We start from the raw sequence: 17781 nt of genomic DNA on the forward strand, positions 1-17781 counted from the left end.
TGAGACAAAGGAAGAGGTAATGGGTTTATGTAGCAAGGCAGGAGTGAGACATCATGCAAAGCAACTCAAAGGTGTAATTACTAATTTTTTTCTATACCCATTGCCAGGCTAACCATGTGGCTCTTTGTGAGCAAAAACATTTGTGAAGCTGACAAGTATCTGTATTGAGGTATTATCCCATCCTCTACTGGGTCTCTTCTTTCTTTTTCAACTAGACAGACACCATAATAAGCATGCCAATGATTACCTGGTACAGACATGGGGCAGAAAGTTTCCTGATCAATATGAAAAAGATATGCTAGACTATTTCTTCCTAGATATTACTTCAGACCTGTGCATGCAGTATTCAAGGGTAATTATCAGAAACCCCTCTAACACAAGCATATGATGTGCAAACAAATGTACATGTTGACTTTTAAAATAATTTTTTATTCACTAACAAATTGTACTGCAATTCTGTACTTTATTTAGCAACATAAAGGGTATAAAAAATCATCTGTACCCAGGATGGTAAGGGGGGGAAAAAAAAAAAAAAAGAAAAAAAAAAGAAAAGAAAAAAGAGGTCCTGCATATTCCATCTAGTTTCTCATGAAAAAAGTGACTTCTAAAATTATTTCACATTAATGCTGGAAAAAGGAGGAAGTTACACACCATGCTAGTCTAAGTTTTAACACACAAAGACATAGAGGATCAATATTACATACATATGCCTGAGTGAAAGAATATGTTTGATCAATATTTCCAGAGAAATTACACATTTTTATGGACAATATAAGAACAAATATTCTAGTAATACGCATTACTTTGTGATGTAAAACTCAGCTTTGTAAACTGTTATGTATCCTAAACCCTAAGCCTAAATTTCCAAACACAGGTATCTAAAACAGGGACACAAGTCAATTAACTTTCAATTCAAGGGCATTTGCAACTCCTACCAGTTGGACACAGCCTGCTAATTTAAGAGCCTACAAAGATGCAATGCTTTCTGGGCAGGAATACCTCTTCCCACACGGAGCATATACACGTTGTTCAGACTTCCTGTGTTAAGGGGCACAACTAATAAGGACTAGGATTTTCATAGGGATCTAAATTAATAGCTTATGTTGTCCTCCAGATACTTTTGAGGAAAGTCATCAACTGTTTCACCAGTACTGGAAGCAAAAGCAAACGTGCTATTTCCACTTTTAGAGTTTTTTTAAAAGTCACATGAATTACTCTGAATTGTTTATATGTGAAGCTTTCTGTGAGGGCTGGTTTTCTGCCAGCTTTGTGTTAACATTAACAGCAAGTTCCTTCTTTTCAGATCTTTTGAACATTAAAAAAATTACAATCTGTCTGCAAAAGCCTAAAAGAGAACTGTAACTGTCAACATTTTGGTTTAATATCGACTCTGCCTTTGTGAATACGGAGTCAAACTAAGGCAGTAAACTGATTAAATGAAGCAACAGGATGGAGAGGAGAACACAACGTGAGCTCATCACTGACTGCTGAACTGTAAACAGAAAATAAGCCCAAAGGGTATAAGGTATCAAATAAGACTCCCTTAAGATTTAACATTATCATGTATGCTTAACTTCAATTCTCTCAGCACTCCCAAATTAACAGGATTATTTCATTTTTAAGCATACGAATGAATGTATAATTGCTTGCAGAATTTGGCTCTACATCATAAAACTATATATAGTTTCAGAAATGGTGAGAAACACTTACCTCCATCAAGCTTAAATGTATTCCAATGAGGTAGGGCATTGGGGCACTGCAAAGAGGAAAAAAACCTAGCTTTACATTCTCGTAACACTAGATTAACACAAATGACTTATAAAATCATCTGCAGGAAAATACCAGGATACTGGATTGGATTTTGCTTAAAAAAAATAAATATAGATATAAACAAACCACATATGAACAAAATTTTATTCTGTATTTCCAAGACTTTAATATGCAATATCCTCTCACTATTGTAAGACTTTAATTTTTCTTGACATGAGAATTTCTAAGTGACTAAGTTAAGACAGGTACATCAGGACAGCTTTTAAACACATGTATAATACTGGGGTCTTTTTTTAAAAAACAACGTTATCACAATTTTCAAAAAAAGATAACCGGACTTTTTCTAAGAATCTTCTGTAGAAAAATTGATCCTGCTGTAAAGTGGTTAATTTAATGTGTACATATCACCTGGTACTACAAGTTTTAAACCCTTTGAATATGGGTCCAGACACATTTTAAATAATTTATTTTTAAGTATAAATCTTGAAATGTTTACATTTATAAAAGAAAAATATAAAAATTACTTTTGAAGATTCTGATAAACTCCAGAGTTACTGGGATATACGCTGATACCATTATTCCCTTCAGAACACATAAATACACCAAGAGGCTCTCAGGCCAAATTTGTAGCCTCAAATACAGGTGTGATACTGCTGTTATCAAACAGAATGCTAACATTTAAGAGCAAGATTGATCTTTTCCAACTTCTCTTCCATGATGTTAGCAAACACCAACATAGACTATATAACACAAGAAGAATACTGAATGAAAGTTGTATCTTCATGTATACAGTATTCCTAATATTAAGCTTATTACAGGACTCCCACTCAACTAATCAGGGAAAGCTTATATTTGCACTGCTTATTAGAACATATCAAAGAGGATGCCAAAGCTGCTAATTGCAAATATGGCATATACTGCCTGTTAAACGGAAAGCACACAGACAGACACAACTTTTAAAATAGAGCCTCATTTCATTTTGGATACAGAAGCTCAAAGAGCTCATTTTCAATTTCAGATGAAAAAATGAGAGAAATGTCACTGTACTGCCTTGGATTAAAATATCTTCCATATTGCTTTTATAAACCGGTGCCTACTGCTCAGTAAGAGAAGTGCAGTGCTGAAAAAACTACTGCAAGACAGCAGACCAGCAAAAATCACTCTGTGTCTCACTTTCATGAGAAATACCTCTAAAAAAATATATTTACTGATATGCATATTAGTATTTATCATGTCTATTAATATACCCCCTAAAACTACTACTCTGTTGGATGCTGTACCAAGAGATGGAAACAGCCCCTGTATTACATATTCTGCATGAAAACACTTTCTTTCTTTTTGAAGACATTAAACATACATAACTTCAAAAAACCTTACAAGTTCATTTGCAGAACACTGAAGTGCTGTGTATCCCAGTACATTTACAACTTACTGAACTGCCCAGGCTGGCAAGAATGTCCCTGGCCAAGCTTCACCCAATACAGCACCTTATGACAGATAGCCCAGAGGAACCATTAAATCAGAAACTAACTTGGTACAAATCCTGAAGGTTCTGCTTCTTTGGGAATACCACAGATGAGAACCAGAACATACATCCACGTTCTTGAACAGAAATTTTTACCTTACAACGTGATGCACACTTATTATATATGGATTGCTGCTCAACTGAGGAGTATTTTTATTTGTCATTTTGCATGTTTTATTTGCGACAAACGCTATCTCTTTCACCCGTATCTCCTAATTTCCAACGGCCACATTCCAGGGGCAGGAAAATACCCAGTAATTTTATATTCAAAGTATAAACCACCGGTTTAGCTGCCAGCTGCACAAATGCTCAACTTCCCTGTGTGCCTGGCTATGCTGCTCAAGACTCCTCCAGTACGCACTGAAATGAATGTGTTTCCAATTAAGTAGTTTCATGAACACGACAGCTTCAATCTCAAAAATACAAAGTCTGAACCTCAGCAGGAAGTCTTAAGACTGCAAATGTCTCATCTAGTGGAACCTTGGCTAATGTAATGAAAGGAAGCAGGAAGAGTGCAGTATTCCAGAAAATCAGCCATTTATTAACATGTCCAAAAGTAGAGTCTGTCACCAAGCATAGGAAAATCTGAACCTGTAAAAGTTAATTAACTGTATCATGTCCATCTTTCAATCCTCCAGTTTATCAACAAAAGAATAGTAAGAATGCCTAAACCCTTAAAACCATGCACCCTAGCAAGATTTTAAGGAATTACAGGAAAGATATGGCTTAAGATACATGGATCAGCTTTGGACACAATGAATCATCTTTCCAATTTTCTCATGACAGACATTACATGTAAAGGCAATACAGCATATAAAACTATTAGAGGGATTGCATAAAGGCCATAGTAATCTGACTTTAGTGTTTTTAAAACTTATTTCTTTAAACTTGTATTCCTAAACATGAAAGGACTCCAGTCAGGTGGCTTAATGGGCTGTACAGTGCATACACTTGGAGAGACAGGAAAAAGCAGGAGGAACAATTTGATACTACAGAACTAGAAAGAGTGGTTTTAGCATACACACTGATAGAAAAAATAGCTCAGGTTTTGCTGACTGACTTGAAAAAGGAAACTTTGAGGCAGTAGTTTGTTAATGTGCTAGTTCTGCAAATACTTGTTAGCTTTACTAATAGTTGCAGAGATTTCCTCTAGGGAATGAGAGAGAGCACAAAAGAAGACATTGGGTATTCCTCTGAGAAACATGTAACGCATGGGTGGAAAACTGGATCACAGGGCGCTGGGACACAGCAGTGATCCCGAGAAGGACAAGCAGACAGGGTACGTGCTATAAGGGCTCCGGAAGATGAATAGCATGTTTGATGGAGAAGAGAAGATGGGGAAAGCAGAAGGTAAATGAAGAAGGTTGGCAAAACCATACAAAAATAATTCCTGTAAGAACTTTTTCAACATGTATAAGCAATTGCTTGGCTTACAGAAGTCAGAGGGAAATCAGTGATGCCTGGAGCTATACAGATGAATAAGAAAGGCCACATTTCAGACATGAAGCAGAAGAAACACATACCATTTAGAAATGGATTAGATCTGAAGACTAACAAAGAATTTCCCAAGTTATGGGAATATAGGAAAAGAAATTAACTCCATTTTATCCACAAAAGCCATGGCTTGTAATGACTGAAAGACACCAAAGAGGAATGACAAATGGGAGGCATCTACGAACATTCCAGCAGAGAATCAAAGGAAACAAATGCAGGTTTTAGTTTGTGTGAAAGGTGACAGGTGTGGAGGAAAGCAGATCTGTGATGCGTCCATAGAGCGCTTGTTTTTGAAGGTGGGTTTGTGTGAAATTTGTTTCTTCAAAACTGCTTTAAAATAACCATTACTGTTCATCACCCAAATGTGGACCTTCAAGTGTTTTCTCCATGGATAACAAAAATCAAATTATCTGAATACCTATTTTATCAAGATTAATTTTGTTTGTTGAACTGACATTATTGTTCAATGACACATGAACAGCAAAGCAAAAGCAAAGATACTTTAACGATAATTCACTGTGATAGCTCCTTATACTCCCAAAAGTTTAACTAAGCAAACATCATAAATAACCTCAATAAAATATAATTCTGGTAAAGAACATAAATATTTCCAATAAAATCTACCAGAGGGATTACATTCTTCTGTCATCACTCATCAATCTGACTGAAAAGGAAACACACCTAAAAGTAAATGTTGAAGGTTCACGTCAGGCTTCATAAACTGCTTTTATCACTATTTTTCTTCATCATGTGTTAATCATATGCCACGATACTCAGCTACCATCCTGTACAAGGGAACACTGCGCACCTCTTCTTCCCCATTCAGAGCACACTACAGTAGTTCTTCCTAACTGCTATTCAGGTCCTGAGACATGAAACAGTCAAGCAGTTTTTAATATTTTATCAGGTTAGAAGTGTATGTCCGAGACTTTCAAGTGAACTTCAGTAAGACACATTGCTTGTATAAACAGGAGAAACACTCCACACAACCTTTAATCCTTCTGGGACCCATGACAGATTAAAGACTGCCCTTCAGACCAGTTTTTATCTACTGCTTGACACTTCATCAGTCCTGGGGCTTCTTACAACCGCAACTACTAATTACTCAAAGTTGTTTGATGGCAGCCAATATCCATTAAGTGCAAAATTAAGAAGTATCAATTTCTATTGTGCATATTTACTGCTTAAACAAAATGCCTGCCTGAGTCTTTTGGAACAAAGAGAAAGGTTATTATTCCTCTTGTGCAACACTGGTTCCCGATGCAATCAGCATTATTTATAATCAAATGAGTTATATAGGTAAATAGCAAATCATTAAAGTAGTAATGCATAAGCATGAATATGGATATTGTGGACTTAATGGCTATATATTGCCCATTTATTACAGTTGCATTTTTACAATTTCTTTAATTCGTTTCCTTAGGCTAACTAGAGACCTCTTAATTATGCTCCCAAGAGGTGGGCAACTACTAATTGGAAGAGAAGCAGGTGAAATAGAGGGACATTTCCTCTTAAGTGAAAAAACCCACCCTTAAAAAAATACTGCAATTCACCAGAAAAAGTAACGTTAAAACCCAAGGATCTCAAAAAGGTTCATAGTTTACAGCTACACAGGGATTTGCACCATTTTGCTTCATTGTTCCAGGAAAATGGATTAGATCACATTTACTAAGTTCATGTCTTGGTATACAAATACTGACTTAATGTGTTGCTCTTTCACACCAGTAGTACTTTACTCTCTAAGGTAATCTCCTGATTTCTCTTCAGATTACTCACTGAAATGCAACAGAATTCAATCCAAAATTTACTGGGGCAATTGATGCAAATTAGAAACTTGACTGCATAAATTGGAATGATGTAGAAAACGTACAGCTAAGAAACCAGAAGAGCAACTACAAGAGCTTTTAGTGAGTACACAGATGTACCAGGCTAAATCAAAATGCCAACCAAGAGGCTCATGACGAAGGAATCATTGTTTCCCGAGCAGCAGGAGTACTCGCCCTTCAGTTACCCCCTCCACCTACTTAAAGAAGCATATTGAACTATATGCAGATTTAGAAAACAGGAGAAAGGGAGTTAAAAAAACTCCTGCAGAAAGGGGAAACTGCACCAATAGAAACATTTGTTCAGCAGCTGTGCCAGGGTGCTCTAAGAAGGTGGCTCTCAGAATACATTAATGTTGGCTGCTAAGCAGTCTATCTAATATAAAAGACTGTTTTAATTACCCTAGAAAATATACTGTTGCTTCTGGTAAAAGCCCACAGAGTAACCCGAGTGACAATGTTTTGGGACTTAGAGAACATACTAAGCTGTGTTACCAGGTCAGCAAAGACACGCTTTTCTTACAGGCTAATTTTAAACACAGACACTGAGAGTAAAAAGGAAGAAAACAGACACAGTGGGAGTGTTTTTATGCCACATGAAAAACAAACTGGGAGAAGTAGTGAGGAAAATTAATAGACTGTTTCTTTCACATCAAGAAATGGTTAAATTCCAAACAACAGAATAGATGGACAAGATCTGGCCAAGTTTAAGGAGTTGTATGTGCTTGGCTACTGATGCTGGTGGCAGTATCTCATTAACCAGTACTTTTGGCACCTGCTGGCATGTACATTTTTTAAAAAAACAAAACCAAAAAAACAACCAGCAGTGCTTCATATGTTTCCTCTGTCATTCTGTATTAAAAGAAAGAAGCAATTGTGCATCAAGGTGTGAAATCTAATGATAAGATTCCCACCAATTTCTAGTCTCCTCCACCCAAAATCTTTCCCTGGGCTGAAAATATATCAAAGAATGGTACCTAATTAAAAAAATAAAAAATAAAGGATACCACTCTTCCCCTTGCTTCTCACACCCCCCCCCCCCCAATTAATCTAAATGATAGGGATCAGATGACTGAAGTCATTCCAGGTACATGCACATGGTACTACACCACTATTATTGACTCAGCATTCCTAATACAAAGAACAAGTCTATCGAGAACAAACATTTTGAAGATATAGGCTTTTGGCATTTTCAGTTCTGTGGTTAGGTACATGAATGAGGAATGCAGGTATATTAAGTTTAAAATAATCCTTTCAAGAGGAAAATGGGAAGAAAATTACCCCCTTCTGCATTGTAAGTTAAAAAAATTAGCAAAGAGCAAACTGAAAAAAAGAGAAATGACAGTTTTCTGAAAGTTTGAAAATACTTGGTGTAAAATGTCAATAAAGGACAAAATGCTATAGAAAAACTTGAGCTTTAACAATGTCAGTTAACCAGGTTCATATTGAGCATGTTTGTGGAAGAGCTGCCATTCAGTTGTAACATTATCCAACCACCCACTTTTTCCTGCCTCACTGAGAAGCGCATGTCTTTCAACAGCTAAAGGGAACTCTCCACACCAAGCCTGAAGTTTCCCTTACACCAAGCCTGAAGTTTCCCTTACGTGAAGCTGGCCAAAAGGATCTTCAAGTGGCAGGAGGAGAGTTAGTTATTCTACCCATTCGCTCTCTGCAAAGAGAGCCATTCTACCTTCTTGTAGCTCTGGAAAGATCCAATAGTTGTTGTGTCCCTATTCCCTCCCCAGGAAATACAACGAATTTCAAATTTCAAAACCATGGAGCTGTCAGTGTATCAGTCAGGACCTTAGAAGTTTCCTTTATATGCAAAGTTTCCACTGCAACTCAAACAATTAAGAGCAAATAATCACAGGTGGAATATACATTTTTCAAAAACTTTCAAAGATCATGAGTAATACAGCCTATATACCCTTCTGTGATTTTCAAAAGAGCGGGAGAAGATTCAAAAGCATCACACCACACAGTCAATAAATGGAAACAGTCAACTGAATGAACATGATATTCTGTATTCAAAAGTACTGAAGAATTCTCTTTACTTTAAATTTTGTTTCCATTTCAGCTCTTTAAAATTCTTGTCACATTTGCAAAAGAAATAACCAGGCAATAATTAAAATTGAATTCAATTCTTTCATTTTAAATAATCTCAGGTCATTTCCCTTAAGAGGCAGACACCAATAAGCAATAATACTGCCTTAAAGCAGAGAGCACAGAGCTGATTTCTCAGTCCTCCTGGGCAAAAATGATGTCCCTAAGTTCACATGGTTACAAAATAGATGGACTCTATTTTGAGAAATATACTTATGGCACATAAATTGTTGCTAAATTGACTTATTCAAACAATTACAGTGTGTGTAGCTATATCTCCAATTAAAGTTCATACCTGGCTGAGGTAATCAGTTGTTGTACTTGTGAGTGTGCGATTACCATCTGCCTAATAATTATATATTTTTAAATCATACTTTTCACACGCTGCCTGGCTCATTCATTATATGGACAGGGTGGTATGCCGTGAAAGAATTCATTCAGTAGAGCTCAATGACTTGTGTCTTTATTTCTTTGGGTACACTGCCCAAGTGTTTGCTTTTTGCACACTTCTGCTCCCAACTGCAGATCTAGACTTAGGCCCTTTTAACATGTCTTTGTCAGAAAGTCGATGAATACCTAATCTTCAAGCGTAAAAGCCTCTTGTGGTCCACATCGTTGTCCTGAAAACTCCTAGCAGCATGTACCTGAAGAAAAAGCTGGCAGCAGCAGTCTTCATGTGTTAATTACACATGCGAAGCCCATTATGCAGAGAAAGGGCACCTGCTGGCAGTGCAAATGACTAGAATCTGCCCTTCCTGTGCGGTGAGTAAATTGAAGGTTCATTTCTACAGGAGATAACAGTTTTTAGATTCCATTCTGTGTATCCTCGACATAGGCACATACTTAACATTTAAATCATCTGCAGAGGAACAAGTTTCCTTTAAATCTACATGTTTGAGTTCCCAGCACTTCACTTAAAAATGCTAGTTATCCCGGGTGGTTCCTTAATCTTGCTTAAATGCAGAGAAAATATCACAGAGAACACTATCCCTCTTAAAAAAAACAGCCAACCTCTACACTAAGAGCCACACTTATAATATGGGATCATATGACACAGCAAGTTTAAGGTGTTTTTTTTCTGAGAAGGACTTTTTAAAATGCCAGGGGCAGAGGGAGGCTGTTTCTATGTTTTCAAGCCATTCCCCAAAATGCATTAAGCACCACACTCCCACAAACATTGCTGCTACACAGGGAGACCCAGAAGGCCAGCCATAGACCTTGCCAGCAAAGACAAAGGCAGAGTCCCTCAGCCTTTTCTGTGTCCTTCATCATTTGACTACATGACCATGCAGCAGCAGGTCCACGTTTTCCTTGTGCTTTCCCCTTTTACTTCCAAGGCTGTAGAAGCCTCTCGTTACCCTTTAGATCCTTCAGTTTAGCCCCAGCCAAGCTTTGGTCTTACTAATTCCATCCCTGCATGTCCAGGCAACAATTCCATCAACTCTCTAACAGGCTTGAAAGTTTAACTTCTCCAGGAAGCCTAAGGTAAGGCTACTCTTTCTGGGCAAACTTCATCTCCCTGCTACGTACACAGAGGAAAGAAAAAAAAAAAAAAGGGGGGGGGGGGGGGGGCGGCAGGCAAGTCACACATAGGAAGCAGTACCTAACAGCTGAGCAACTAAAAGCAGCAGCATCTTAAACTTCCTCTTTGTTGATTACTCAGAGTGCTCATCCACCATTCCTGTGCACAGCAAACAGGAGAGATGATGTTATGGCTGATTAGGCTAAACTGTCTGACTTTGCGCTAGAAAAGAAATTAAAAACTGAGAGACTATTTGAGGAGCACTGTAGACAGGCTTCTGAACTACTAACCATGGAGTACAAGACATGCGCCTAATGATGTGCTAATCTGCAGACCCCAACGGTGAATAAGGAGGCTTCTTAGGCCACCTGGACAGTGTGGAATCACAGAATAGGTTGGAAGGAACGTCAGGAGGGCAACTGGTCGAAGCTCCTGGTCAAAACTGGGCCAGCTTTGACATTATATGAGGTTGCTTACGGGCTGTGCCAAAATTTGTCACATCATGATAATGAACAAGTTTTTGAAAGGTTTATATTCATTTCCCTAAAGAAGGTAAATATCATGTTCTAAACACATGTTGATAATAAAAGATTACTGGGGGAAAATGAACAGCTTTCCCCCACCCCCAACAGAAGTTCAGGAAAGCAGAAAAATGAGAGGATCTTCTCCACTGTATCTTCCACTGTTGGAGTCCTAATTCAAATTTGAACATTTAACACAGATATGCTGAAAACAGATTTTAATTACACAATATCTAAGTTGCAGCATTCCACAGTAACACTCATATTAGAGTCAACATACCAATAGACAATTATACCTTGCCATGAAAATAATTTTTTTTACTTACTAGGTTGGTTGCTTCCTTAACATGCCTATATATTTTTAGAGTAACAGTTGCATCATAAGAGGACTTAAGACTTACCATACAGAAATGTGAAAACTGTTGTGAATCTAAGTGATATATATATACATATATAGAATATATATACATACACACACATATATAGCCTTACCAACAGTAGTCCAATAGATGTGGGGGCAGAACAGGAATGTAAACATGCTGCCAGAACATCGGGTAGAGCATAGCTGCAGACCCATGAATGCAGGCAGTTAACTGAAAAACACATATTAAAACAAGATCATAAATAAGACAAAAACCGAGCTTAAAAAGGTAAAGTTAGAAGAAAAAAAGTAAAGAATCAATTCTGCTTTCATATCAACATGCTTTATTACAAAATATACAGTGCTCTTGTTGGGGAAAAAAAAAGGGTATTGGTGGGTGAAGCGTGACTGGTTTATGGTAGTTGTCATTTGACTGACTTTGTAAACACCTGAGAACATGATTCATTTGACTAACAAAACCTGAAAAGAACACCCAGTGTTATATAAAGCAACAGAAACGTGGAAATGAAAACACAAAGGGAAATAAAAAATAGTAAAGGCAAATCCCCCAATCCCGGTAATTACCATCCATTAAATATCATGAAACTGCATTGAAATTATAAGACAAACTGAAAAAATATTTGAGGTCAGGAAGATACAATGCGAGTGGCATACATTTCTTAAGGATATAGCATACTAAACTCAGTTATTAAATTTTTATTATGTAAAAGGGATTTTTATATAATTGCCCTTCACCAAGCCATTTGATCCATTGAGTTTCTCAGTTATATTTTTAAAATCTCATTCAGAACAGTTTTGATGTTGGCAGGTACTGAATGAAAAAGATCACAAATAGCAAACAAGTGCCAGTCAAGCTGTGGGGAGAATCCTCACAGAGCTTTGAAGGAAATTAGGTCTCTCAATCCTATTTCAAATGATAATTAATAATTTGGAAAAGAAGATAAGCAGGATATTTGTCACATTCACTAAGGATATTAAAACGGAGAAGGTGGTAATCCTCAATAAGGAAATCGCAACAAAAGCTATAGTCAAAACACCGTAAGAAGAGGATATAAAGCACACACACACCTGGGGAAAAAGAAAATAAATAAATAAATGAATCGGAACACTTGTACAAATAGATACATACAAGGAAAAGACTAAGAGGTGACAGGCAATCACATCCACCCTGACAGCGTTTTTCCATTTAGAGTGTCTTTTAATCTCAAATGATACCCAGCACAAGTACTAGAATGTGTCTCGCTTGTAAGACACATTTTGAAAACAATACTCAAAAAAAGCCTACAGAAGGTACGATGAATTCAAGCATATAACGCTTGTCTGGACAACAGGAAGGAGGGAAAACACTACTTACAAATACCAAAAAGACAAATTCTGAAGGACTGAGGTCCTTGCGGTGGCCTGAAGTTGTGCGAGATGAAACTAAGCAAAGACAAATCATGACATTAATCCTAATTCAGTTAGATGTGGTGTAACCTTAAAAAAAAAACAACAGATGACCCTCATTATTATTAATTTCCATTAAGACAGACTACTGAATTATATACCTCGTCATAAGGAACCCATGACTGGTAAAGAAAATGGTCCAGATGAGCTAATACAATCTCTTAAGGCTCCATTTCAGGAAAAATCAGCTACAACTCTGGATGTAGTTTGGCTTATGTTCAATGCCAAAACCTTTATGTAATTCCAATGCAGTTTCTGTAAGTAACAGAACCTGGTTTTCTAATTAAAATGCAGGTCATTAGGCAAGAAGATGGAAGACAAGACACATATTTTATGTGGGGTTTTTTTAAGCCTCTAAATAATACAGATCTGGATAAGCAATGAGAACGCACCAAGGAACATGGATTTTGGGGGAGAATTACTGTGCTTGTCTGCAGTGTGGTTTAGATAAGAACCACGGTGAGGTATGAGCTTTGCATTCAGGTGTTTTTCAAAAGCAGAAAAGCGACTATAAAGATGAACTGAAATACACTTTGGAATTTACAGCTCAAAACAGACACAGATTTTTAAAAATCATTTAGAACCTAAGACCCAGTATGCTGGCTGTAAACTCATACAGGACATTAATAATAAAAATTTCAGACATAAAACCCCTCAACTTGAAAAGTCAGAATTTTTAGCTGTACCTTGTACCTAGTTGTGAGATAGTGTTATTGTGGCTAAAACGCATGAATAATCTGTCTCTTTAATAATGTTTTTGAGTTCAAATCATCCCTATCACCTAATCAAGGAAAATCTAAGAAAAAGAATGGCCTAGTAAGCCAGATCAAAAATCCCTTGTCTCCCAGTATTCTGTCCAACAGTGGTCAACACAAATTAGTAAAACCACTGATCAACACATTCATCAATAAAATTGGTATTTCCCATTTTCTCAGTCCCCACCAGCTTGCAGCTCACACTTCATGTGCCAATGAATTCAAATAAATACACTGAAAAGTGCTGCCCCACCTCTTCATTTTGAGCCTGTTCCCTCACAGTTTTAACGTGTGCTCTGAGTTTTGAGCATTTTGATACAATAAATAAAAAAATAATCTCCTGCTTACCTTCTAAGGGCCATACTTGATTTTCTGTATTTCTATCAAGTTCCCTACCTCCTCAGTATCTTTATCAGGCTGAGTGAAGAGCTCTAATCTACTCTGCTTTCCCTAACTGGGACACTATTTTGTATATTTGCTTGTTCTTGTTATCCCTCTCTGTACTTTTCACTGTTCTACTTTATCATTTTTTATTTGGAGTAGACAAGTACTCATGTGATATTCACAATGTGGGCAAGCCATGAACATATCTAGTGGCGTTATGCCCTCTTTTTTGTTCTCTACTCCCTTCATAATAATTTCTTGGCTTCTAAGACTTCAACTGAGTAATGAGCTGGCATTTTCATAGATCGATCTCTCTCTTTTTCAAAAAAACTCCAGTATGTCTTTCTGAGTGATAACAATTACTTCAGTTATTCAGACCATGATTGCTTACAGGGTTAGAAGTGTTTTCTCCCATAAGCATTATTTTATATTTATCCATGCTATACAACAAAATGACCGCTACCACATTTTCTTCCCTTTTTAAAAACTGTTTTGCACAAAGACATTGAACAGGTTCCAGAACAGAGCACTGTTGGGACTGCTTAGCAACTTCCAGGATTATGGAAACTGATAATTTTTCTCACCCTTTTTCCCTCAACCTTTTAGTTGTTTACCCTCAAGAGGATCAAATTCTCCTATACCATGAAAATTTCTTCAATAGCTTTGAAGAATTCAATACTGTTCAATCTTACCTAGATTTTTAAAGTTTTTTAAGATTTGAGGCATGGCTTTCTTCTGCAAAGGTCAGTAGCTTTTGTTTACGCATTCACTAGTTCTAATCCTCATTGTGACAGGTTTCAAGTTTTTTCATAGAAATATAGCTCAAAGAACTGTAGTTTCTTGAAGGAAGAATGCTATCACACCCAACTTTCAACTCCAAATATAAATTTCTAAAATCGGATCTTATTCTTCAGATTCTCATCTCTTCTTGTGTTTCTTTTTCCAGAATCTATTTTGATCTTACTTTCTTCAGACTTCAAGCAGCTGCATTTTGGTGTGCAGCAATGAAGCTTCTCCACACAGAAAGTTGCTCACTGCTGTACAGTTGTCCCACTTCCTAGGACTGCGATCAAAATCCATTTGCATCCCTGGTTTTTGTCTTGTCTATTATGTCCATCTCTTGGCCTACACTCTTTACCAATTCTCTACCATATTGAACCATAGATAACTTGGCCAAAAATTTGCTTGAATTGGTGACAGTCATCTCACAAACAGTAGTGTTTCATCTCTATTCGTCTTAACACCCACTTCAGTATCTCCACAATTTCATTAAACTCTCTCAAGAAATAGTGATAAAATCTGGAGGCACAGTCTTGTCTGACCCTCTTTTGATATCCCTTAGATTTTCACTACCGTCTCCCATGAAAGCTACACAGTCACTCCTCACCTTAGCACTGCTTGATTCGGCAAGTGTCATAGCAAGAGGGTCCACAAAGCTCAAAAGGACCCTAGTGCTGATAATGTGTTTCCATAAGTGAAAATATGCAGGAATTTAAACTAGATTTGAACCGCCATCCTAAGGAAATAGCGTCTTTGGAAGCAGACAGGCTACAGCAAGTATCTGAACAAGCACCTGTTCAGTCTTTCTCAATAAGAAAGCTCTTTATTAGCAGGTGAACATTATTTTATGGTCCATATGGGATGGAAACACTAGTATGTTGAGACACTAAAGCAAAAGTTAGAAGCTACAAAATCTTGAATTTATTCTGTATTTATGACTCACAAAACACTAAAGACTTATTCCCTACCACATTATATTTCAACTTATCTGTATATTATTCCTACTGGAGAAGATGCTCCTCTCTCACAGATTAGATGAAAGGCATAGCCTAGATCCAAACTATACAGCAGAAAAAAAAAGGGCATGCTTGCCCACTGTAGTTTTTCCTCTATATTCCTAAATCCTTTACATTTTCTGTTTCTGTTCTCCAAATCAAAAAGATGTCTGGAAAAAATACTGTTTAAAAAATTAATTCTTACTTTAAAATTGCTTCTATAAGGATTAAATAGATTTTTTTCCTGGACTTATTATATAACATGGTTGACACTGTAGAGGAGTGAACTCAGTAATCCAAGGAGGCCCCTTCCAAGTATCCCCTTCCATTGGTTTTAAAACTCAGCAAGAAAAGATTAAACAGACATAATGCTCAACACTGCAGACATCTGAGCAGAACCTGTCACTTATTTTTGAGATGTACTCCCACCTTGCTATCTGGCATGAATTCAAATAACATACTACCATGGGTAAGCACCACTACTGTCCTTCAACTCTGCCAAGATAAGGGCACATAAAAAAGAAATAGCATATTTGCTGGAGACCTCACCTGATTAGTGATTGCCATACAGAAAACAAGCACTTAATAATAAGGCAGCCTGAGAAATGCCCAACTGTCAAAACTATAGGAATCCAGCATTTTGAAATAAGATTAGTTCCACTACCTCAGCTTCCTGCAGCTGTTGCTAGAGAATGTAAAAAGATAGCTATGCAAGAAAGACACTGATTCACTAATTCACTTTTCGCCATTTTATATTTAATACTCTAAAAGCCTTATTTGAGCAAATTAAATCAATAGGATTTTGTCACACATATAAAAGTTATAAACGGATGTTGAATTACAATAGCCCATTTTCCAGTGCATTTTACTCTCTCTCTCCTGATGCATACACACTGCACAGTTTTACAAATGCAGTACATGGGTACAAATGTGCAATATATACTGGAAAAAAATGAGCACCTTCTGCGTGTTTGTAAGATCATTTTTCTGCATTACTCAGGGCTAAAAACAAAGTAGGAAGCTTAAGACCGCGCTACATAAGAATTAAGCAGTGAAAGCAGGGCTGTTGCAAAGGCTGTGTATGAAGGTCAAGACCTATACTGGCAGGTTATAAGGACAGCAACAGAGCTCTTGGGAAGGAGGAGCTCGTACATTTAAAACAGTAGTTGTAAGACTGCTGCAGAACAAGAACTGTGCAAGCTCTTAGCTATGTTGCATCACAAGGAATTTGGTGAATGGCATTAATCATATGTTGTCTTTTCCTGAGGACCACCATTTCCTTATCCTCAGAGACCTGAGGCATGCCAGAGACCAACCAGGCAATAAGAGGTTGTGTATCAGAGCCTTCCGTGGCATGGAAGAAGTGACACGGCAAGCTCTCACTCCCAGGAACTAAAGAGTATCCATGTCAGAATGGTATTTTTTGCTTTGTACTAACACTCAAAATATAACAGAAAAATTACGTAAAGAAATTCACCTCAGTATGATGGAGCCAAAAAGACACATCACAGAAATTCACAAGTTTAAGTCTTTTAAGAGTCATCGGGCTTCGTGTAAGCCACCTTTTTATAATGAGAGACAACCTGCTGCTGCCCTTATCACAAATGGTTAACATACCTTGTTGCGGCAGGGCTGCATGAGCAAGTTATGATGGAAGAGAGAATACTGCAAGGAAAGCTCTTGTTTCATTCTTGCAACAGAATGCTCCCACCAGCAGGTGGTCTTTTGCCAAGCACAGGGTGTTTTATGCATTTTGGTTCATATCTGGCTTTTCATGAGTAGTTAGATCACAGAATATGTAACGAAATTTAACACGAATAATGGCTTTAACATTTTGAGAAATTATTTGAGTTTTCTTTTGTAGGAAAAAAAGAAAAACATCCAAGAAAACAGCAATAATTCTTCCATAGGTTCAGTACAAATAGGTAATAAACACAGCCTCATTCAGTTACCTCTATATCTTATTCAACTTCACTATATTAAGGATATTTCAAATCAAAATTTGAATTTGATAAGATGTATTATAGCACAGAATTCATTCCACCATAAAAGACTTTCTATCCAGGACTGTTTAATTTTCTCTCTCTTACCTGGAATTAAATTAAAGCCTTAAGTATGAAGTGTGCCACGTCTCCCAAAGTTAAAAGAATTTAACTGCAAATAGGTCCCTTCCACTTTTTTGTTAAAAAACCAAAAAATAAAAACAAAGAAACCAATCCCTCTCACCACCACACCACCCTTAATTTACTTTGAGAATTCTCAGTTTGGTACGTTTCCAGTT

At 37.0% G+C, this 17781-nt stretch overlaps 1 protein-coding gene across 6 annotated transcripts in view; it reads right to left on the minus strand.

Annotated features, from left to right (window-relative positions):
• Positions 1–17781, minus strand: part of DENND1A (DENN domain containing 1A) — a 217968-nt gene that overhangs the window by 98369 nt on the left and 101818 nt on the right. For all 6 annotated transcript variants that reach the window (XM_049833165.1, XM_049833161.1, XM_049833164.1 and 3 more), the window contains 2 exons: positions 11251–11351; positions 1711–1756 (listed from right to left, as the gene is read on the minus strand). In XM_049833165.1, the coding sequence (XP_049689122.1) occupies positions 1711–1756; positions 11251–11351 (147 nt within the window). The remainder of the gene's footprint in view (positions 1–1710; positions 1757–11250; positions 11352–17781) is intronic.

The sequence above is a fragment of the Accipiter gentilis genome, chromosome 29 (genome assembly GCF_929443795.1).
Source record: "Accipiter gentilis chromosome 29, bAccGen1.1, whole genome shotgun sequence".
Lineage (NCBI taxonomy): Eukaryota > Metazoa > Chordata > Aves > Accipitriformes > Accipitridae > Astur > Astur gentilis.